This window comes from Chamaea fasciata, unplaced genomic scaffold (assembly GCF_029207755.1).
Source record: "Chamaea fasciata isolate MVZ Bird 193981 ecotype frontalis unplaced genomic scaffold, bChaFas1.0.hap1 SCAF_5, whole genome shotgun sequence".
Lineage (NCBI taxonomy): Eukaryota > Metazoa > Chordata > Aves > Passeriformes > Sylviidae > Chamaea > Chamaea fasciata.
In genome coordinates this window covers 28162586-28185802 of record NW_027094090.1, presented here as the reverse complement: position 1 = coordinate 28185802, position 23217 = coordinate 28162586, and the positions used below count along the sequence as shown (strand labels likewise).

At 35.5% G+C, this 23217-nt stretch overlaps 1 protein-coding gene across 2 annotated transcripts in view; it reads right to left on the bottom strand.

The window, feature by feature from the left end:
* Nucleotides 1–1004: 1004 nt before the first annotated feature.
* PNPLA8 (patatin like phospholipase domain containing 8) overlaps nucleotides 1005–23217 on the bottom strand; it is a 38011-nt gene continuing 15798 nt past the window's right edge. For both annotated transcript variants that reach the window (XM_066183084.1, XM_066183085.1), the window contains exons 8-10: nucleotides 22623–22817; nucleotides 5110–5305; nucleotides 1005–3271 (exon numbers count right to left, since the gene is read on the bottom strand). In XM_066183084.1, coding sequence (XP_066039181.1) covers nucleotides 2997–3271; nucleotides 5110–5305; nucleotides 22623–22817 — 666 coding nt within the window. In that variant the 3' untranslated portion in view covers nucleotides 1005–2996. The remainder of the gene's footprint in view (nucleotides 3272–5109; nucleotides 5306–22622; nucleotides 22818–23217) is intronic.

Below are 23217 nucleotides of genomic sequence, written 5' to 3'. Positions count from 1 at the left end.
ACTCAATTTTTTCAGGTTTGCTCACATTTTCCTGGCCGGGGAATTCTCTGGTGCTGTGATACAGTTATTTTAGTAGCTGTGACTGCTGAGTCAATTTCAGTTTTTTAACTGGATAGCCCCACAGCATTCCCAGGGGTACTTTTTCAAAGCAGGATTCCTTTAGCATGATGTTCTGCAGAGGAGTATTCCTTTTCCCATTGTTAACATATTTATTCTTCAGAGGCAATTTTTCATTCTAGTCTATTATCTTCTCAAATCCATACTGCACTGAAATCATATTGTTCAAAATATTCATGATCCCTCCTAGGATCATCTGTGAAGGGAATTATCATGTTCTTCAGTCCATCACAATGATCAGTTAAAACCTGCTTGTATTTGACCCAGTGCTAATTCCCCTGCTCCCTATCAATAAACCACTTTAAAATTTTGTTTCCTGATTTAGTGAGATCTCATTTCACTACAGTTCTTATTCAATTTTCTGCTGTTAAAGTATCATGCAATATTCCACAGCCAATGCCTCAAACTTCCTGAAAATAATTTTACTTTATATAAAGTGGTGTAGGAACACATCCATAGTAGCTAGGATTTTTGGCAAATTGCTAATTTTTTTTGGAAGTAACTAAAAACTAATTACAGCTCAAGTGAAATACCTATTGCATCTCCATATTTTAAAATAGTTTAGAGAGAAGAACAAACTCCTCATTAGTGCCTGATGAACAGTGCAGCACTTGCAACACCAAGGATCAAAGTTAATTTGAAGGCATTCAATACAAGCACCTTGTGAATTTATGTACACAGAGGCCTAAAACAGTCTGAATTAATTACTCTATAGCTCAATTCAGCTCCATATGTACTTTTAAAAGCCATTGTTATTGTTAAAATTTAATTTAATATTGTTAAAAATATTGTTATACCAATACAGGGGAGGGGAAAAAGGGGTGAATGAAGCTAAGAAGGCAGCTTCCAGCAAAAACAGTGTCGTCACGAATCCAGATCTTACCCTATTTGAAATAAAATCCTCAGAACACGAGGCTTTATTTATATAAAAAAAATTAAATGAAAATGTTATCACTTTGTTTACTAAAGGTACACATTTCCTTCGATAATACTTGCCCCAAAATACTGTGAAACTTATGAATTCAGAAAACTTATGAATTCAGAATAATGCCTTTGATATCTCATGGATGATGCTGTGACTTTGCTCTTTGCCAGCAAAGGAAGTGTGCAATGTGGGTTGTTACATGAAACTACCTGATACTGTCTGTTTTGACTTAGGATGCTGGCAACACAGTTTAACTCTGTACAAAGCACCTCTATCAGAATAATGTTGACATCTCTTTTTTATATGCTTAAATCATCTCACACCTATGGGAAAGGTTTGATCTCATTATTCTTCTACTCAGTTCTTAGTAATTGGAATGCAAAAGGGAGGCTATACAAATGAAAGCTGGATTATGATCATAAATCTCTGCCTTGCACGGTAAGCACAAGTGAGAGAACTGAGGCTGAAAAGGATGAATATATGAGTAAAATGACACGGGTCAAAATTAAAAATATATCAAATTTAAAAAGAATCCTAATCAAATGTTTTCTTGGACAGTCAAGAATACTTGCAGCACCTCCAAGGATCTCAGCTGCCTCATAGTTCCTTTCCAAACTGCAAACTCCTAATATTTTCAATGTTTTAAAACCAGTACAGAAGGTGACATAAAATAAATGTCATTTTTAGTAGATAATGCAATGGCAAGTGATTAGTTCCAAACAGCAAGGTGACAAATGCACTGATTTTGGTGGAATTGGATATTTTAGCTACTGCACAGAACTTATATTTTATCTAGTAAATATTCTCAAGCACTATAGCTGTCTTAATACAAGACACTTGCCCAGGCACCTGGCAAACAATCTTATGAACGGTATGTGCCAACATGTGACAGCAGCTGTGTCTACCTGAAATTCCACTGCACTGTTCTGAAGATCTCCCACATACCTTCCTGTTGTTGAAAATGCTGTTTGACACACTGGATTGTCACAGCTCACGACATCCCTCATGGCATATGTAGAAATGGGCAGTAGGATTGGAGTAAGTTCTAAACATTAACTTCACAGCCCTGACATAATTTCAGGAGAACGCATATATGAAAATTGGAAGACAAAAGGAAATTTATATAATTTGATGTTTCAACTTCTAATTTTCTTTTTGACTAGAACTACACCTCAAGTCCAGCACCCAAAACTGAAGTTTCTCTAAGAAACTCTCTCATTCATATGAACTATTTCAGTATTTTATTTCCTTTATCCATAACTGGAATAGCGGTTCAAGTGAAGTTCTAGGGCTTGGGATTGCTTTCAAATAACAAATTAATCAATCTGAAGTTATTCCCAGAAAAACAGTAAGCAGAAATTTCTAAAAATACCAGTTAATGTTGATAATTTAATAGGCCATTTAGAGTCATCCAAACATTTTACTCAATACTGTTATGTACAAAATCCACTAAAATAAAAAACAAATTTAAATGTTATCTTTCAGATGTAAAAGTGCAATTAACACAGGCAGAGTTTTGCAAGAACATTATATTTCTATTAAATTCACTGCCCACATAAGAGCCTAACAGGTATACTGCCTACACTAAAGTGAATGAGGATTTTTTTTTGTTAACTTTGAATAAGCCTGGTAGTTGATAAATAAAGGTTTTCTGCCACCGTAATTATAGTACATACATCCAAAAATGCATTGCACAATTGTTTCCATAATTTTCAGTTTTACTGACTTTCAGAAATTAAAGTAGAGCAACAGTAAGATTCATTAAGTTTCAGAATTAATTAACACCATAAGACCTTGTAACAACTGTGCACAAAACAGCCATCCTGAATGGCTTTCTCCTGAATTCTGACAGCCTCCCAAGGATGCTATTTACCCTAAATCAACGTTCTTCCTTTACAGTACCAAATGGATTTTCTGGAACACGATTTACATTTATCTTTCATGCATTACTTATTCACAATTTGGAAAGAAACGGCAAGCCTTCATACATGTCAGCCTTTAATTTTATCCAGTCCTGAAGCCTCTGCAAAGCTGATTTTTCTTGTGTTAATATTTTTGCAGCTTTTCTCAGTTTTTCTTCATTTCGTTCTAAATAACGAATTCCATCTGTCTGCAGCTGATTGAGTTTCTCTTTACGACTTTCATCCAGAGGTATGTCTTCATTCATAAGAGGGTTAAATCTGAAATAAGTATCTGGAGGTAACAGTGCATCCAGCATGGTGTGAACTTCTGTATTGAACACAAATGAAGAAAACAGTTAAATTCACATGAGAGACTCTTGCAAGTGCTCTGACCAACAACTGCTCTGGAATGACACAGTAAGAGTAAATATGTGCTGCTTTGCTGAGTAAACATTTTTCTACCACTGCCTCATTGAAACCCCTTTCTCATTAGAAGACTTGTAAATGACCCTGTAGCTCTGTTTACACTGGAAAAGCTTCATCTTTTATTCCAAGACAACTTCACTGGTATGACAATTAAGTAGACTTTGCAGCTATCTAGATTTTTAATTACATTCCATTCCTTAACAAGAGCATATCCTGAAGAGCAGGAATGTAACTTGCATATTCCCATTTCAAGGTATATGTGATTTGTTACACTTGTAGTAACAGAAGTAGTATTATGAAAATGACAGATATGTTCTTCTGCAATCTCAAAGTAAAAATATGTAGGTTTAAAGCTTTATTTTGTTTACAACTAATAATTTTTAAACATATTACTACAGATTTGAGGCTTGAATTTAACATGCATTTAATTTAAAATATTCAAGTTCAGTTAAATACTAAAATAAAAAACTATGTAATGCATTTTTATGTTCTTTTTTTATAAGCTGTTTCTCGCTCCCTTTAGACCTTTTTGTTGGCTCCCTTAAAATTCCATTTCTAACACTTCCTTCAGCATTAATTCTATCTTCTTTGTATTCTTACCATGTTCCTCCATTCTTTTAAACATCTAGTCATATAAAAAATTTGAAGTGAGAAAATATCACGGATGAGATCAAAGCAAAAGATTCTCGTAAATATAAAATCCTCTTGGCTTGGCCTCTCCTCCTGCAAATTACTCAGCTATGTTTGTTCTCTTCTCATCTCACCACACCCAGTCTTTCTTGCCCTACTTAATACTCTCCTTTCTTTCCTTTGTAATATAAGTTCCCATTTGCTCAAATCTACTCTCCTCTCTTTCCATTTCTTTTCCTTTTGTCTGCACAATGAACTTTCCTTTCTTGCTCTTCCCTTCAAACTTCTTGCCTCATTTTTCAGCTGCAATGAAACTTTCTGACAGAAAGTGGACAGCACGTATCTCCTTCCCACAATTCCCACTGCCTTTCACAACTGTGCAAAACCCAAAAGGCAATCCAAAATCTAGCTTTTTCCTACTAGAGACAGTCAGCTGACAGAGACTATACAGCAAGGGGTCGTGACTGTGAAAGCATTTCTTGTACCCTGCCTTTTTGCAGTACCAGTTTCCTTTGTAATGGGAAGGGGCAATTATCTGTGTATCGATAATTTCTGCTTATAAATTTCTGTTTACAAAAATAAAACAGATGTAAACTGCTAGTGAGAGAGTTCCAGTGTACTTCTATCTAGGAATACAAATTTATTTTAGAAAACAGATACTTGGCTCTTCCTGACAGCAATGGAAGTCGTCAGCACTGGCAGATACAGTATAGTCCTTGGAAAAGTACAGGTTATATTAGAAAGATCAGAAATCAAATACTTTTTCTGATGCTGCTGAAAATCGATGTTCTATAACTACTAAGTATTTCTGTGTTGTTTCTTATATAAAATATAGGAAAATATAATTTTTAAATTAATTCCTGAATATGCCTTTTATTCCAAAGCTCACATAAAAAGATTTATCCTCCAGAAAACACATAAGACTGGTACTAAAACTGTACACAGTAAATTACAAAGAGACATGCTTCAATTAGTTTCATGGGGCTGGTAGAGAGGAGAAGGGGAAAGACAGAAGGTTTGAAGATTGTTCTCTGATTTGGAACTATAATTCTAAGAAAGATAAATAAAATTGAAGACAGTCAAAGTACCACTGTATCTTAAGACACCAACCTTCTGTATCAGTTGCACTGTTGATAACATTGGTCAGTTTGGCTTTCAGACTGGTGTGTGTGACATTGGTCTTTACCTCACTTTCGTACCGACCAGTGCCCAGCGAAATCAGACACTGCAATGGAACATTCGGCCAGAGACACTTGCACTCATGAACTGCCAGCGCAGAAGGATTATTTAGGAGCAGACCTCCATCCTGTAAATTAAGAAGAAATACAAATATTGGTACTATACATAACATCCGGTCATAAAAGAAACTGCAACTATGAATTAAACTAGCATAGCCCTAACATACAAAACTAATTAAAACCAACAAGCATTAATTTCCAACTTTTGTGAAATTGAATTGAATCTGTTTGATGCAGCAGCTGCCTAGCTTGGCCTCCCAGGCACTGTCAGAGCAGCTGCTGGGGCTTGTGATTTGCTTCTGCTGCATTATATGGAAGTGTTTGGCTGAAGCAGCAGCATTCACTGGAATATCTAGAGAAGTTATGACTTCATTTTTTGAAGATCTTTTCAGTAAGACAGATATACACATTGAAATTTCCTAATCAAAAATCTGCCCCTCTAAATGTTTATTAGTGATATTACAAGGAAATTTTCTGTAACAAAACCCAAATCATTACCTGCAGATTCCAAAACAAATTAACAGAGAAAAATCACAAGAACTAAGCTTGGCCAAAGCTTACTTTGTAAGCACAGTCATCACACAGGATGCTACAGCCTTAAGAGTTGGAAAGTCATTTGGGTTGGAAAGCACTTATTGAGCTCATCTGGTCAAACTCCCGACTCCTCTGCTCAAGCAGGGTCAGCTACAGCAAGCTGTGCACGGCCATGTCCAGTTGGGTTTTGAGTATCTCCACAAATGAAGACTCCAAAACCCCCTGTAGGCAACCTGTTCCAGTGTTTGACCACCCTCAGAGTAAAATATTTTTCCTGTGTTCAGATGAAATTTCCTATGTTTTATTTACACAATTGTCTCTTGTCCTACCAGTGGACACTACTGGGAAGACCACAGCTTCCTCATCTTCTTTCCCTCACATTCTTGATTGGTGTACATGGGTAAAATCCCCTCCTTGAGCGTTCCCTTCTCTTGGCTGAATAGTCTCAGCTGACTCAGTCTCTCCTCACGGGAGAATCCCTTAACCATCTTTGTGGCCCTGGACTAACTGAAATAGACTCCTGTCTCTCTTGTACTGGGAAACTGGAGACAGTACTCTAGATGTGGCCTCAGCAGTGCAGAGAGGAAGGACCATTCCCCATGACCACTGGCAGCACTGTTGTTGATGCAGCCCAGGATGCTGTTAGCCCTTGTTACTGCAAGTGGGCATCACTCATGTTGAGCTTGTTGTCCACCAGCACCTCGAGGTCCTTCTCTGTCAAGCTGCTTTACAACTCATTGTAGTGAGGCTATTACTCCGCATATGCAGGGCTCTGCTTTTTGCCTTTTTGAACTTCAGAAGAATTCTTCAGTCTTTTGAGGTCCCTTTGAGTGGCCACCCAACCATTCCTCCCATGTTTGTATCATCCATGGAATTTCAGCAGGTATACTCTTTTGATGAATCATCCAGGTCATTAATGGAGACATTAAACAGAATTTGCCCCAGTACTAACCCCTAGGTACATCTCTAGTGTCTTGCTTCCAACTCTCCAATCCAATCCTCCCCTTAGGATTCTGGCCTCCATCCTCTCTCACAGTCACTATAGGCAAGGCTTTCTTGAACTTTCATAACCCTGATCAGTTCTTTATTTTTCATAATCACCACGTCCACCAAAGCACTTTTCCTCGTTGGTTCCACCATCAACTACGACAGCTGCTGTCACTAATGCACTTGAAAGATCTCCTTTGTGGTTTGAGCTCTTCTGTATTGTCCTTTCATCAAGTATCAGGATGATTCCTGTGAAGACCAGCCCTGGGGATATGAGGCTTCTTTAACTAGTCTAAGATCAGAATTCAGCCCAATACTACAAGGAACAAATGCTACTCTGGAATTGAGGAGAGACATCTTTTGCTAGCTACATGTTAAAAGTGTAGTTGATGAGGCTGGGATAAAATACTTCACGACTAATAAGAATCAGTGTGAATTACAGTAATCCTGAGAAACATTCAGACAATGAGATCTTGATCCATGAAATCTCAAGAAGTATATTCAGCACTTCCTGGAAGTAAAATGACCTTCACTCCAACTAAGAAATAGATTAATTTGGAATTTGAATTAAACAGAGCTTGTTTCTTTTTTTTTTGGTTTTGTTTTGTTTGTTTTTTTAATTGGGAATGCCTTAAAACCAGCAATTATAAAGGCAAAACTTGAGAACCTTATCAATAGCAGAGATGAAGATAGCTATATCCATTCAGAATCTATGCAAACAAGCAAAATATAAAAGAAATGTATTTACTAGAATAGGTATAATGCAAGCACTCCCTCTATTCTAAAGTTCCCTGAACTCTCTATATCCAATATCTGACCATCACATTACTAGAACAATAAGGAAAAGCAATTCTACCCAGGAACAGCTTAGAATAAAAAAGGTTTTAGAAATGAAAAACATCTTACAGAAACTCCTCGTAACTACAGCTGTGCTAGATAAATAAAAACAGGATAACTGAGCTTAGTTTTTTGAGTTTGCTTTCTTTTAATTAACCTTTCATTTCAACCTACAAAAAGCTCTTTGATCCCTCTTCTGGATACCATCCACCTTGCTCAAAACACTACACTGCTAACATGAATGGTCTCTTCAGTGCCCATTATTCTTTGCTCGTGTTTAGTCTAGACAACTAAATACAAGGATGTTTTTGTCCTCTATATAATTCCCCATGAATCTTTATCTAAAATCTTAATAATTATCATACTGGTGCTTATTTCTTTCCTTAAATCCTAGATTAAAAACATGCTTACAAAATAATTCCCACTGATATTGTCAATATAATTAAACATGACTGCTACACCATGGGAAAATTAGCGTTATCAGAATTTTGAGGGTATATAATACTAGAATACTACATATTTTTGTAATACTGACAAACGAGATCAAAGGAACATAAAATAGCTACACATACCAAATGTGTTTGTGATAACTAACAGCTTTGTGCAATGATTTCCATATTTAAACATTCTCCAATTTAGATTTATTGTAATGACAATAAATTCCTAATGATTTTCAATTTCGACACAGCTTCTAGCATTTATACACATAATAGACACATGTCAGTTTTTGAAAGTTAGAAGCAGGTCTAAGAAAGGCAAGTGATTTTTTTCTTCTCCTCCAAAGAGATTACGGGTGATAATAACCACGTCCTAATCAATACTTCAAATAAGATTACTCTGTTAAAAAAGTGATGTTCATCATACTGCTTTTATTACAATGATCTGCTACTAAAGGAGTAAAAAACGCTATTAAACTGTACTATTAAGGACTCAGTGATGAAAATACTGCATTAAATTGCTTAAATCTGCAGCTCCAGCAACTATATACAGCTAATCATGTCAAAAGCCGAAATTCTTGTGAAAAAGTGTTTCCATTTTTAAAATTATGATTTCACATTTATGTGCATTCTAAGAAAAGGTAAAAAACAAATTTTCCATTCTGAAAATTAAAGAACAGAAACTAACCCTTCTGATTCTGAATAATTCCTCTAACTTCCTAAAACTGGAAAAAAGCCCATCCCAATAAATGTACTTAACTAGCAATACAGAAATATGAAAGCCAGATCTTAATGTTTTAAAATTAATTTTAAGAAATAATGACATTTCCTCCATGCTTGCCCTCGAGACACAGGAACAGAATTCCCAAGTGATTGACTCCATATTTTTGTACATAAGATACTGAGATCCCAAGAAACTTCACTGATTCTTGTATTGGAGAGCCGCTAAACCTGCTGTCTTAAATTTTTTTCTGATTTTGTTGAACTTATTCTATAGCTATAAAATACTATATAAACTCATCTAAATTATTTATAACTTACTAATTAAAAGATTTTATTGTAAGCATTCAGCTTTTAAAATATATTTATAAAAATACATTAACCAAAATGCAATAAACAAATACTGAATGATTATCAGTAGTATGGAATGTCTTGGTAACCAACAACAGCTTCCTCATCCATGATCGTTTCCATGAGTTTTCTTGCCACTCTGAACTTCCATGCAATTGAACTGGAAGTAAACAAGGCCAATTTATCTGATCTACGGCTACAGAGATGCAACATCAATCCCTGTTTGTCTCAAAACAAAATAATGCAAACAAAACAAGGATCTTTATACCACATATGATGGTGCAAAAATCTTGTTGATACAAAGTGATTTTTTAACTTATGCTATAAGCATCAAGTTTTAACTAATACCATAAGCTTCACGCTACAATTCAAATTCTACAAAGCATTGCTAACTTTATGTGCAGCCCTAAACCTTTTTGGTTCCTATTTTCAGTTCCTTTTAGACAGATGGAATGCCTTAACTGTGTCCCTCCTTTCCTCTATATTGTTAGCTATGACCCTATAGAATGGTACTGCCTATGTGCACACAGAAAAAGAGAGGCCATATGAACAGAATATTCAATAAATTACTACATTATCAACATACACTGGGTCTAAAAGCAAAACCAATAGATCAAGTGAAGTGATTATCCCCTTTTATTCAGTGTGCACAAGGCCACACTGGGGACAAATACTTTGTACAGTTTTGGACACACGGTTACAAAGCACTGAAGAACTGGAACACATACAGAAATGAACCACTAAGACGGTTTGGGGCTTGAAGCATGTAACAAATGAGAAGAGATGCAGGGAACTAGGTTTGCTTACCCCATTACAAAGAGGAAGCCAAGGAGGGAGCTAATCACAGTGTTTCACGATCTGAAGTAGAAACACCCAAGTTCTTTCAAAAAGTACAATAAGAGGTGGAGAAGCTGTGGAATCTCCATCCTTGAGTATTTTCAAAACTAAGCTGGGCAAGTCTTGAGCAACCCAATTTTGAGGCTTAGCCTGTTTTGAACAAGAGGCTGGACCAGATAACCACCTGAGGCCTTCTCCTCCTCAAATTTTCCTAAGGTTCTACTATATTTAAGGAAATACTGCATGAATCACAGATGCATGTAAAACAAAACTACATTTCAAAATCCATTCTTATTAGAAATTGAATTTTGTCAGTCCAGTCTCAGTCTTGTGGAAAATGCAAAATTTGTAGTGCCAGGAAAGGCTTCAGCTGGACATTTAAGAAAAATGTCTTCACCAAAAAACATTAGAACATACTGAAGAGATAAGTGGTGGAGTCACCATCCCTGGAAGTATTTAGAAGACATTCAGATGTCGTGCTTAGGGACATGGTTTAGTGATGGATTGGGCAGTATTATGTCAATGGCTGGATTTTATAAGTTTTTTCAACATAAATGAGTCTATGATTCACACCTTGCAATCTTTAATAGAAAGGGTAACTTACAGGAAGTCTTCAAATGATTAAACCGTTGACCTATATCCACAACAGGTGGAATTCGCCCAAGTTTTGACTCAGGACTCAGTATTGGGCAAACAGGCAGGGCAGATCCGTTTTTCTTTCTATATTCCCATTCTTGGATTATCTGGCCTTCCCTACACTTCACCCTCTCTTAGCTAAATCTCAATCCAAACACAAACTCTCTTTTTCACTTCCTAAACACACGAGTCACCCCTACCCTTCTCTGCTGCTACGCTCAGTGCAGTGGCAAGTGCCAGACACTGCTTCATCTGCTGAACTTTGCAAAACCATTCTGCACTTGAGTCAACTTAATTTGCTGGCAGTACACCAAACACAAAGTGCTGGAGTAGGAATGCCAATGCAAGGAGATACTAGAAAAGGGGGCATAACTCTCTCAATGTCATCATGCAGGCAAGCAGTAGGGAAAAAGGCTTTCTAAAAATTTCTAAATGAAAAAATAGGTATTTCTAAGTTAAAAATAGTGGAAGTGATCAGATAGGTTAATATTAAAATGGAACATTATAATGCAACCCCAAATTTGCTAGTGATAACAAAGTAGTGAACTCAGGGACTGGGACATTGTTTTCAGTCTTTTGTCAAAGGCTTTCCAGGTGGTAAACATTCAGTTCTTCTGTTTTATTTAATACCTTATTCCCAGATGAAGCCAATTAATTTTTTGCACACAGATTTTTTCACAAAAATTCCTTAATGCAACAGTAACCATATTAAATTTTTAGGGCTTGCTGGTAGGTAACAAGGAATATAAAGCTGTAGCTAGCATTTTCTATCAGTGTTTTGATAGTTGCAAAATGGTCATAGCAAGGCGCCCCTGTGACTTGACTTATAGATCTTAAATTATTTAAAGCAGGAAAAATGCACCTTTTGTAAACAAATGCTCCAATAAATACTCTGATGGAGATACCCTGCTTGCACAGTTCTAGAGGTAAAGAAAGGCCTGGTTAAACACTGTGAAACAGAAGGGTAAAAATTCTACAGTCAGAAGGAAAATAGACTGAGAAGTCTCAGAGAAAGTGTTCCAAAGCACTTGGAAACCTGGTAGCACAGGACTTTCTGAAAATGTTGTCCTTCTTAAATATTTATGGTGAATGGGCATGAAGTCACCAGTGACATACTTAAGTCAATAGTTTGAAAATAATTACTTAAAATAATGATACTAAAATTCAAAAATCATACCATACTTTACTTTGGGAGAGCAGTTGTTTCTCACAAGAATATTCTCTACATTCATAGGCTCTCATTGCGTTTCCTAATTCTGTCAGACTGAAGTTGAGCTTTGTAATTGTTCTGTATAACACCTTGTGTGCTGCACAGTTTCTTTTAAATGATGCTAAACTTTGTGAAGAAAATAATCTAGCACTGAATGAAGGATATATAATGCATGAAAGCCAAGTCTGATATTTGGAAGCTGAGTTTGTTGGCTCCATAGTAACCACTTCACCTCACTGCCTATGCAGACATGCTTTGCATTTTAGTTCACTCTTAGAGACTTGCTCTGTTGTTTACTTTCATTGTCTTTGTGAAAAAGCAGACAGGATTAGTACAAAACTATCATAGGACAAGACAGACTAAGATTCTGAACGGACTTCTGAAAAGTATTTTTAAAATTCTACGCTTAACGTCAATATAAATAAAATAAACATGCAGCTTAAGGGTAAGTCTAGTTGCTGCAAATGAGGAGTTTGAGTTGTTGCATAGTAATAAGGGGTTACTTCTTAGAAAAATCAAAATAACTACATTAAAAACACATACTCTATTTTTCATAAGTAAATGAGTATGCCTTGCCAAATCATTCTATCAAATAATCTCAATACATTTATGTACGTAGCAGCAAACATCCTCAGAGTAGAAGACAGGAATGAAAAAGGGGAGAATTCTTTCACTACCTAAGGTAGTAAGGTCTATCAATACAGCTAACTTCAAGATTCACATCCAAGCCTAGTCCTCTCACTGCTCTAGGCACCCAGTGTTGTTATGAAAATGTCAGTATATGTACCCTAAGCTTTAAGACTTGCTCAGTGAAGCATCACTGGGCTAAAACAGTTATAGCTTTTTACATATGCTTTGTGAAAAATAAACCAATGCATTCAGGTTTAACTGTACAATAAACTAGCCCCCTACAGCATTCAGCACAAACATACCCTTTTCAATACAAAGGTTACATGATTACGCTGTTCTGTTACATGTATACAAATATGTTTGAAATAGACATGAATTATGGCTCTCCTCTTGGGAGTAATTAGTCAGACCGGTCACAGTACTACTGAGGATGAAACTGATGAAGAGGAGCTCCCAGTAAGACAGGAAATTTTTATTTTCCTTAACAAACTATTTGGCAAAATATATAAAGTTTTATAAACATGAACCAGGACAGAAGCAGAACTGTTTTCTTTTTATCTTGCTGACAAGAAATGGACGGTGGTACCAATATTTCTAACAAATTTGTCTAAAATGTATAGTGACCAAGAACAATTTGTTTCAGCTTCATTCTAATGCTGTGTTCCACTTTGCTGTTAGATGATAAATTTTTTAAAATAACTTCAGTCATTTTTTATAAAGCATACAATGACCTACAGATGTCTCTTTACACAAATACTTCATCCAATTTATTTGGGAAGATTCATTTTTACTTTATAATCATGCTAAGAAGGAGACTACTGGGTCAACTACATACAATTATAATACACTCTACACTATGCTGATTCCCAACAGAGGCCCTTATTGGTGACAGATATAAATGCAATCCTCCTATACACCAAATACGTAACAATTATGTAAAGAACCAATTCTCTTATTTAGGGAGAGGCAGAGTGCTCCTTTAGACTCCTGAAATAAACACCTTGTGCTCATTATTTTGAGATGCTCTCTCAAAATTATGATTTCTCTTTAGACACTAGAAAAAATAAACACTTCAGTTACTTGTCATAGTTCTAAAGTGTGCAGTGAAAAAGGGATTTCCCTTGAAATGCATTGGGAAAAATTCTAGAGAAAACATTTTAACAGAATATGAAAATTAAATGCATTTGTATTTACATTATTGAATGACACCAATATTAAATTTCCATTACTGCATTCTTTAATAACTAAAGAAAATCTGAAGGTGCATTACCTATATTTGTACTTCTGCCACACCAGTTAGAGAGACTTTATACTGAGATCACATGACAAAGTTAAAAAAAAAAATCTAGTAATGTTTGAAAGTTTACTGAGAAGCCTCCTTTTTAATTCAAGTGTTTTTCCATACAGTATTTATAATTTTTCCCCCTAAAAACTAGCAACACCATAATACAATTGGCATACACCCAAATGTCACGATCAATGCTTCCAAGAACTGACAATACTACTGCTCTTATACGCAAAACATTGAATAATATATTTTAAATTCATTAGAATGAATGCCTGGCTGAGGTAGACTTGTAGGTGATTATCTTGAATTATTAACTCATCCTAGTGAGGCATTAATTCACAGAAAATAACCAGCTGCTCTGGAGACATCACTGAATTTATGGGTTTATGTCAGATACAGAAAATGTACGCTTACAGGGTACCGAGGAAGTTTGCTAAATGTTATTAGACATCATAAAAGAATTGTTTGGCAATAAAATACATTATCAGATATTTCATTAAAAACTAAGTTGTGCATGACAGATCTAATTACATTAATTCTGCAGCTAACAACAGCACACAACACAAAAACTGTATGTATTTTAACCATGTTTCCCAAATGATGAATTGCCTGTAATATTACAAGCAAAGATCACAGTGTGTAACCTAAGAAAAAAATGGGCCCATGGTTGAACCTATGCTGATCCCAGAGACAGACCCAAACTCAGGTTCTCTTCTGATACCTGTGAAGCACAGGCAAGGTTCAACAGTACAGTTAAAAACCCCCAAAATAAACCAACCAACCAAAAAAAACCCCAACCCATGGGTCTGAACAAAATCCTTCTGTACTCAGAAAACGCCAGCATACTCAAGTCTAGAAGTTTTGTCCTTGCTGACAACATTCAACTTAGGAAGCATGTAAATAAATACTCTATTTGCCATGGCAGAAAGGAGAAAGCTAAGGAGAAAGGTCTAGGAGCTGCAGCAAACAATTACATTAACATAAAACCTCTACAAGTAAGCGGGGAATCTCAGATACAGAGATATCCTAATCTTCGTGAAATGTGACTATGTTAAATTTTCAAAATTTCAAAATTCTTTAAATTTTATTTACCAAGATAACAATGGAAATATTTAGTCAGACTCAATACATTTTTGTGTCAGTAACTTGATCAACGTTATTGCTATTACTTATTGATATTAGTTTTCTTAATTAATTGGTCTACATTTTTAGCTGCTAGCTTTTTAAACAATCGTAAAATGTTAGGAACTTCAAAATGCATTGAGAAAAATACAGAAAGACTAGTAGTGACCCATAGGGAATGTAGGTGGCTCATTACTAGATATATCATTTATAAATGCTACTTAAAACATGTTGGTCAATGCTGTAATCTAACTCTACAGTCAACTTTCCAAACTAAATGTATTACAGACTCCACTGATTTCTTTTTCTCTTTCGTACTCCAATTTCAAACTAAAATTGGATTGCCAATTAAACCCCCTTATTTTTAGAACTATGCAAGCTACCTAAATTTCTTAAGACAATTTTATTCTTTACATTTTGACTCAAACATTAGATTTCATTTAACTGCAACTAGAACAAAGTATGTTTGCAGCTAAAGGATTTGATCTTAAAATGGACAAAATGTATGAGATAAAGTGAATTCATTATTGAAGATAATTGCTGTGTAGGGTTCAGGATTTGGACACGAACTACCTAGTATCTGTGTCCACAGTGGAGGCAGGTGGATGGGGAGAAAGAACTGAAAGAAAAGTTCTATACTTTCACAAGTCCCCTAAATTACAAAGTACACAGCTAGATGACAAAATACAGCTGGTATCAGAACCATCATGAGAAAGCTCTGAGTAGAGAACTATCACGCAATAATTTAAACCACCAACATATAATGTTGCAGTTGGAAAGGCAAGTGTAACTCTAAGCTGTATCTTCCTCTGAAGAAGGAAACACATCATACTGTTAAGGTAACACATGGAATACCATGTTCCAGCCTGACCGAGTTAACTCCTCTGAATTTTGTTTCTGATTTAAAAGTGCTAATTTTGATTCTGGCATATCATTTAACATTGCACAAAGTGTCATGGGTCATGCCAAAACCACACTGAATACTCCAGTTTCAAGAAAATTACTCAAAATGCTGCAGGTGCAGTGGAAGACCATTAGGATGACCAAGAGAACAGAGTCTGTTTTGCAAAACTGAGACAGCTGGCATATTTAGACTAAGAAAATAAGAAAAAAGATACGAGTGTTTTTATATAAGCATCAGAAATGTAAATGCTACAAGAAGAAATGTTAAATAAATTAGAGAACAGTACTGGCATAAATAGAATTTGTATCCATTAGCTAGGAACAGACTTAACAGTGAAAATGTGAAATTTCCTGGTCGTGAGAAAAATGAAGAAATACCTTATTGAAATAACCTTCTACAAGAGTAGCACCAGCAAACACAGCTTTATATATTCATCTATTACAGCTTATGATGCTGTTGTGATGACCATGACAGAGGACTAAATTTCACCTGAGGGAAATTGGTTTTTTCTGTACTCCCTGACTTTTTTTTTCCTATGGAAATAGCAGCTGAAATAATTAAATTCTGTATCCAAAAATCTAAATCTACATATATCTGCTATTAAAAGTAACAGTGTAAATACACCCCAAGTAAAAGAAACATTGAAATGCAAAAAAAACTTTCAAGAGATTGCCAAATGATTTCAGATTTGCAAAATTAACACCATGGATTAATCCTCATATTAGAAGAGAAGCTCAAGGAAGGAAACAGGGCTTAGACAATGTTCCCTATTCAGTGAATGGGAATGTACTGGGTACTGAACTTTATGCACATTTTTATGCATGGTGAAAATTATTCCTATCCCCTGCATTCAGGGCAAGAGGGTAGTTTCCTAAACTACAGAGAAGGCAAATTAGAGGCTTGATGGTTGTTGATGAAACATGAAATGATTTTTCACATTAAGCACCAGACCACTATATATCGAAATCAAGCTTTCCTTGAGGGAAGAGGTAAAAGTATCAGTGTTGGACAAATACACAACCTAGGAAAATAAAAGCTATAAGCTATTAAGAACTGAAAATTTTTCTTTCTGGTATAAGAAATGGTGGCTGCAACATCAGAAAGTTGAGTGCAGAACCTAGATTGTCAGTACAGAGATTACTGAATCTCAGTACATAACTCAGATCATTATTTTCCACTCTATGCAGCCTCCTCTGTTTTTACAAGATTGATTTTATAGCAAATATTACCTAGTCAACAGTGCCACTGAAGATACCTGGACTCAGAAATCTAAGCAAAAAAATAGTTAAATGAATACAGCTTATTTGAAAGCAAGGTTGTGTTTCTTCTTTTAAATAAGCACTCTGAATATTACATTAGGAAAACATCACTCTGAAACAATTGAGATAAAAATTAGAATGCTTCCAAGTTAAATGCCTAAACAACAGACACTCTCAAATTTCATTATACTAAACAAATCTGCCAATAACACATCACTTAGCAAGCCCCTGAAGGTAATCTTTCAAGTAGTCTGCTCTGCAAAATACTTGTATAGTAACCACAGCAATTTCACAAAGGCTGGTAAACTGCACCAGTGTGCATCCACCTTCAGAGCTGCTATCCAAACCTATAGAATCCATAAGAGAGAAAGAAACGCAGATATGCATGTAGCTTACATGTTCCAGTAAATTCCCTTTTCCCTAAACAGTAACCAACACTGCCTTGAGGGCTGTAGGCAAACGTGTATGGCAACAAGGGGACAGAGAAACAAAGACAGAGCTGTTTCTATCATTGTGAGAACAAGATACACCTATTAAAGCACAGTCTGCATAAGCTCGGCCGCATACTGATCACCATGGCATATCCTAAGAATGAGAAGAACTTCAATGTGACCTATATTCTATGTCTTCTTAGAGCCTGGGAAGCACCCTTGAATCTAATTTTAAAAGCTACCATGTAAAACCAATTAGGGTAGGATGCACTAAGTGAATCACTTTTGAAGGCCTCTCCTGTAACAAGCTACAAAGATGAATTGCCTTTACAGATTTATTACCTAATAAAAGGAAAGGGCAAGTTTGAAAAATATGTAGAAACCATGAATTATCTTTTTCCAATGAAGGCGTAACTTGAAATTTTAGTTGTATCACACTATTGCACTACATAAATTTTTTATTTTCAGATTTTATTCTCATCACACATCCTATTACACTTGCATTATTAAAACTCCACTAACAGACTAGGTGCCAATTTAACTGCTTTACTATCTGATCTTGCTCAAAGAAAACACAATTATTTGAACAATTTTATACATTAACATCAGCACTATCATAAATGGAACTGTAATACAGCAATGGAATCATGGGAAGCTGTGAAGAAAGAGGTGATCAAGTCCTTTGTATTAAACTGGGTATATTTTATTTGAGAAAAATCTGTGGCTTTGTTGAATTTAGCACCATCACAATACACAATCCCTGCTGCCCTTTGAATTAATCCTGTGGGACAAATTTAGTTTTTACTGTAAAAGCTATTAAGTGCATAATGGTTCTTTTACATTTTAAATTGCTGTTTTAATTAATTTAATTAATAATTTCCTCAGCATACTTTACTGTCTAGTGAAGTGACATTATTGAGTACCTCAAATGTTTCTCACACTACAGGGAAAAAGAAAGGAAAAAAAAAAAAGAAAAAGAATAGATATAAGAAGTAACACCCCACTGTTATTTCTTCCCACCTCTACTGTGGGAAGTAGAGGGGGAAAAGAAAGTCACTGGCTGTAGCAAGACTGGGGATAGGTTAAGAGCCTTCAGTAATTCAAAAATACATTTTAAAATAAAGGTACAGACATGTGGCAATACAGCTTCTATAATGTAACATCATGACTTGGTCTCTTGACTTGCAGGGCTCCTGGAGACGCATGTTACAGGGATTAAATCCCTTTGAATGTTAATGTGTTCCTCTTTTGAACCACAAAGAATATTAATCCTACTCCCCTCATCTACCAACAGCTGCTCTGTTTTTTCCTACTTGACAGAGCAGAACCAGATAGCATGGCATGATTGACCTGAATGTAAATATTGCTGTTTGCAACAACTGATGGCTTTTGGCAGAAATTTAACAAACCAAGTTAAATTCAGGCACCTAGAAACCTCTTTCTAAACAATGACATCAGAAAAATTGTAAAACTAATTTATTACCTCATTAATAATATGAACACACTACAGTGAGAGTGTCCGGTACAGGAAATCAAACTGAAATGTTTCCAGTGCAAGGGCATGCAGGTGTGTACACAAATATAGAACTCTACAATTACAGAAAAGCCAATCAAAGCCAACAGTTAAGTTCAGCCATGACTCCACCATAGACATCCAGAATCATACATAAAAACTTTAAGAATTCATCTCAACCCTACACTTAACTCTCATTCAGCTACTTCATACAGTTTGTGACAGGACTCTGATTCCAACAAAAGCTAGATAACACAAGCCATGAATATGCAGGATGACCCTAAAAAAAATCCAATCATTTTTATTATCAAAATAAGTATTTTTGCACCTTTGAAGAGTCTTCAGTCAGATGAACTGCCAGAGTGTTTCTCATTCAGATTTAAATGTTCAGCTGATTGATAAGCTAATACAGAACCTGGTCACTATGTAATTCTTAAAGAGTCCCAAACTTCAAAGCTAGGAAATAATTATTGTACACAGTCTGAATTTTCACATGTATTTTTTGGATACCTCTGGTCTTGGAATTGTTTAGAAATATCAACACTTCAGAGGCAGGTTATATAAAAACTAGTAAGAAACTAGCACAGTTCATGTTCAGAAAACAGATTAAGGTGATTAATGGAAGTTCCCAATCAATGAAAAAAAATCTTAAACTACCATCTTTCTGACACTATACTACAATTTTGAAGCCTTTGGCATAAATTATTATTTACACTAAATGCACACTGTGCTAATGCACTTTTCAAAAATCACAGCACTATCAAAAATGTCTAACAATGTTATGCTTCATTTATTCATGTAGTTCAAAAGCAGTTCAATCTGTTAGACAGTGCATATACAGAAAAGAGCAAGATTTTCCATATACACTGCATACATACTACTGACCAAGGAACTTAAACTTCCACTTGCAGTGCATTTTCAGAATAAAGATGCTTAACACAAATCTACTATTCCCATATTTATCATATGAACTGTAAGAACAAAGAGTTACCAATATTAACATATTTTAATAAGAAGGCTATTTTAAGAAAGAATATGACTGCATTTAGGATTCTATTTTAAAATGCATTTATGCATATGTATTTCTTTCAATTCCTGTTGGATATTTCAGCAGAGCTAAAACTTCTGAATATCTTCCATTTTCCAATGAGGTACCACTAACTCTCAGGAAAATAAGTCTGCTATATGCACAGAGGCTCTTTCCCCAGGGTTAAAACAAGGCAATTCTAGGTTGCTTCAGAGTGTGCAGTGGATTTACAATCTCCTCTAAAAAGCTGCATGAAGACAGTTACGGAGCATTTGCATATATAGTAACTTGCTACCTGGACATCCAAGTACCCACCCCCCACCCCCTGCCACAAACAAGATAATTGCAGAAATAGAGATGTGGTAAGAAAAGTGTAATCTGGGAAAAGAAAAGCACGTCAGACATGAAAGGTGGTTTCTATAAGAATTCAAGTATTTAAACATTCCTGGCTGGGGAGAAGAGGTATTTTTCAGATTATATGAAAATTTAGCATCTTGTTCTACTACAATAAACTGTTTAACTACTGAGAACGTATTTAGTTCTTCATGGCTGACAAAGGTAAATTGCATCCTAAGCCCTTGCTTTCTAGTCATTATAATACATCAAATAGAGAAGAATGCTGAACCTGGGAAACAGGGTTTGTAAGATTAGATGGAAAGGCTTTGTCCAAAGACTCTGGAGCAAGCAATAAGATAAAGCAGACTTCATTCCAGCCCTGTGTCTCTGAAAATACTGGACTTGATCTCTATTAACACTAATACATTCTCTAGTCTGGTAAACTGGACTTAAAAGTGAACATAGATGAAATAAGTACCAGCCTTACTGCATTTCACGCAAATCTGGCAATTCAGAAACTATGTTAAGACAAAGAATTGTGTAAAGCACTGTGCAGAAGTTATAAAATCATGTTGTTCATTCAGCTATCTTTCATGTAAAAGCACAGATCAATTTCCAAGTATTTTCAATTCAAGGAAAGAGGGAGTGGAAAGGTGAGAAGAAAAAGAAAACTTTTTCACACAGATTAACACTGAACCATTCAATCAGTTAAGGAGCAGCTTGGAACAGCTCCCAAAGCTAAGGCAGCTCCCTTCCCAGTATTGCTTGTCCAGATGGAAGATGAACACATTTCAGGATTTCAAGTAGTGCTTTGGCTTGGAATCTGAAGTGTTACTCCACTTTTAGGTTTAAAAAAAGGTTTAAAAAACCTTATTTGCTTATTTCAGATAGTAGTTGATTAAAATGATTTCAGGATAACAAGATCTACCATACTGGGAAGGTTGAGGGGGGCAGTCAGATAAGGGAGGGAGGGGGGAAGAGTGTCCTAGACAAAAGGTGAAACAGTAAAATGAAAGAAATTTCAGAATCTCTTGAACCTTACTCTCCATGGGAGCCCTCCCGCTTCACCCCTTAATTTCTACAAAGCTTTCATATAGCTGAATTATTACATCACCTTATAAATGTTCAATCAAAATATGGAAATATGCTTTTTTCAGATGAAATTCTAGCTGTTTGTTTGTACCAACGCTTCTTTTTACCACCTCTTAATCTCATGAATTTTTCTCTATTCCATCTTATACTCATTTATCTGTTAGCCTTTAAATTTCACTGATCAAGCACATTACAATACTAAGGATATTACAGTCTTCCAATGGACAGCATCAGAAATTCTGTATGTGATCCAGATACAGTTTATTACTCAAAATATGCTACTTTTTTTTTTCCCCAGCATCTGAGGCTAATGCCATCATATGAATTAATACAACAAAAGTAACAGATGCTTTTATTAAACTTGAGTGATTCAATCCTGTGCTCTCTTTATTGAAAGTCTCTGGTTCAGTCACCCTTTGTAGTCTTTTCTGCCAGATCTACATCAGGTATTTATTAAAATAAATACTAATAGTTTTAAACTAGTATGCATTGCAAGAAGTATTCTCTGAAAACCTGAAGAACTGCAGAATAATACAGAAGCACTGGAGGACTAAAACCCTACAGTTAAAAAACTACTAAAGAAATTCATTTGCTTTGTTCTTTACTCATCAGGGTCACCAAGAGAGGGTGTAATACAATAAAATAGCATGCGCCGTTGATAGGAGACACTGCTTTATCCTCAAGAGAATTTCTTTTGCAGTTGTCCTCTGAGTTTAATCTTACTGCTCTGGCATCTCTTACTCTTCTTACTAGTCCAGAACCAGGGTAAAGTTGAACAAGCTATCAATGGAAATGATTAAAAAGTAGACCATAAACTGAAATTGTACGCTAATAAAAAGAACCCGGAAGTGTATAACCTGTTTTTTTCACATTTTACAATATTGTTAAGATTTTTAAGTTACACCATCTATTTAGTGAAATAATGCTCAGTGAAATACCAGTTGCAGGCAGGAAGTCAGAGACAACTGACAACTCATATAAGGTTTCCTTACAGGCAGAGAAGAAAGCAGCACCAGAAGAGCTTAGGTTTGTATGGAGAAGACTAAGATTTTTAAGCCTTTCTGGTTCTGTAAGGGGTATAGAAGCTAAAAATATCCTTTCTTACCCCATCTGTCCTAAATTTCCTTTGTGCTACCAACTCATTTGCTTAGTTTTGATTCAGAGATTCAGGCCATGATTTTTTTTCAGGTGTAAAATTAGAAAATATTTACTCAAGGAGAAGTTTTCAACTTACCTGATGAAGATCGCTGCCCAAAACATATTCCTGGAAGTAACCTGGTGCAGCAGATGATGCTCTAATTGCTTGCCACAGCTTATAATGACAGCCTCCCATATAATGGGACTTCACACCAGGAAAGTGGTTGTAGTTTCTAAACACAAATGCTTTCAGTGGTGTTCCTCTGTTCACAATGGTGCTTACTGCAGCTACCTAGTGAGTGAGGAGGAACAAAATTAGTTACATATGATGCTAATAACCATAATATGAGAATGAAAGCTTCTCACCATATGAATTTCTATTTATACATTAATGCACCTCTGGAATCTTACTACGTTCATTATTTATTTCCATTTGCATAATGTCTATCTAAATTTTAAAAGTGTAAGTAAAACACAAACAAGAGACCCAAATCCCTAAGGAAAATGTTATTTTTAACCTGCCATTAATTGTTTCCACTGGCTACTGTGTTCCTACGAATATCTATGATATTTAAACAAAATGCTGGTGTCAACTATAAGATTTTAAAATACTTTTCCTTCCGGAATAGTATTTCATTCTCAGAAGTCTGTAACTGGCAAAACAACAATGCCATTAAATATGAATGTCAGAA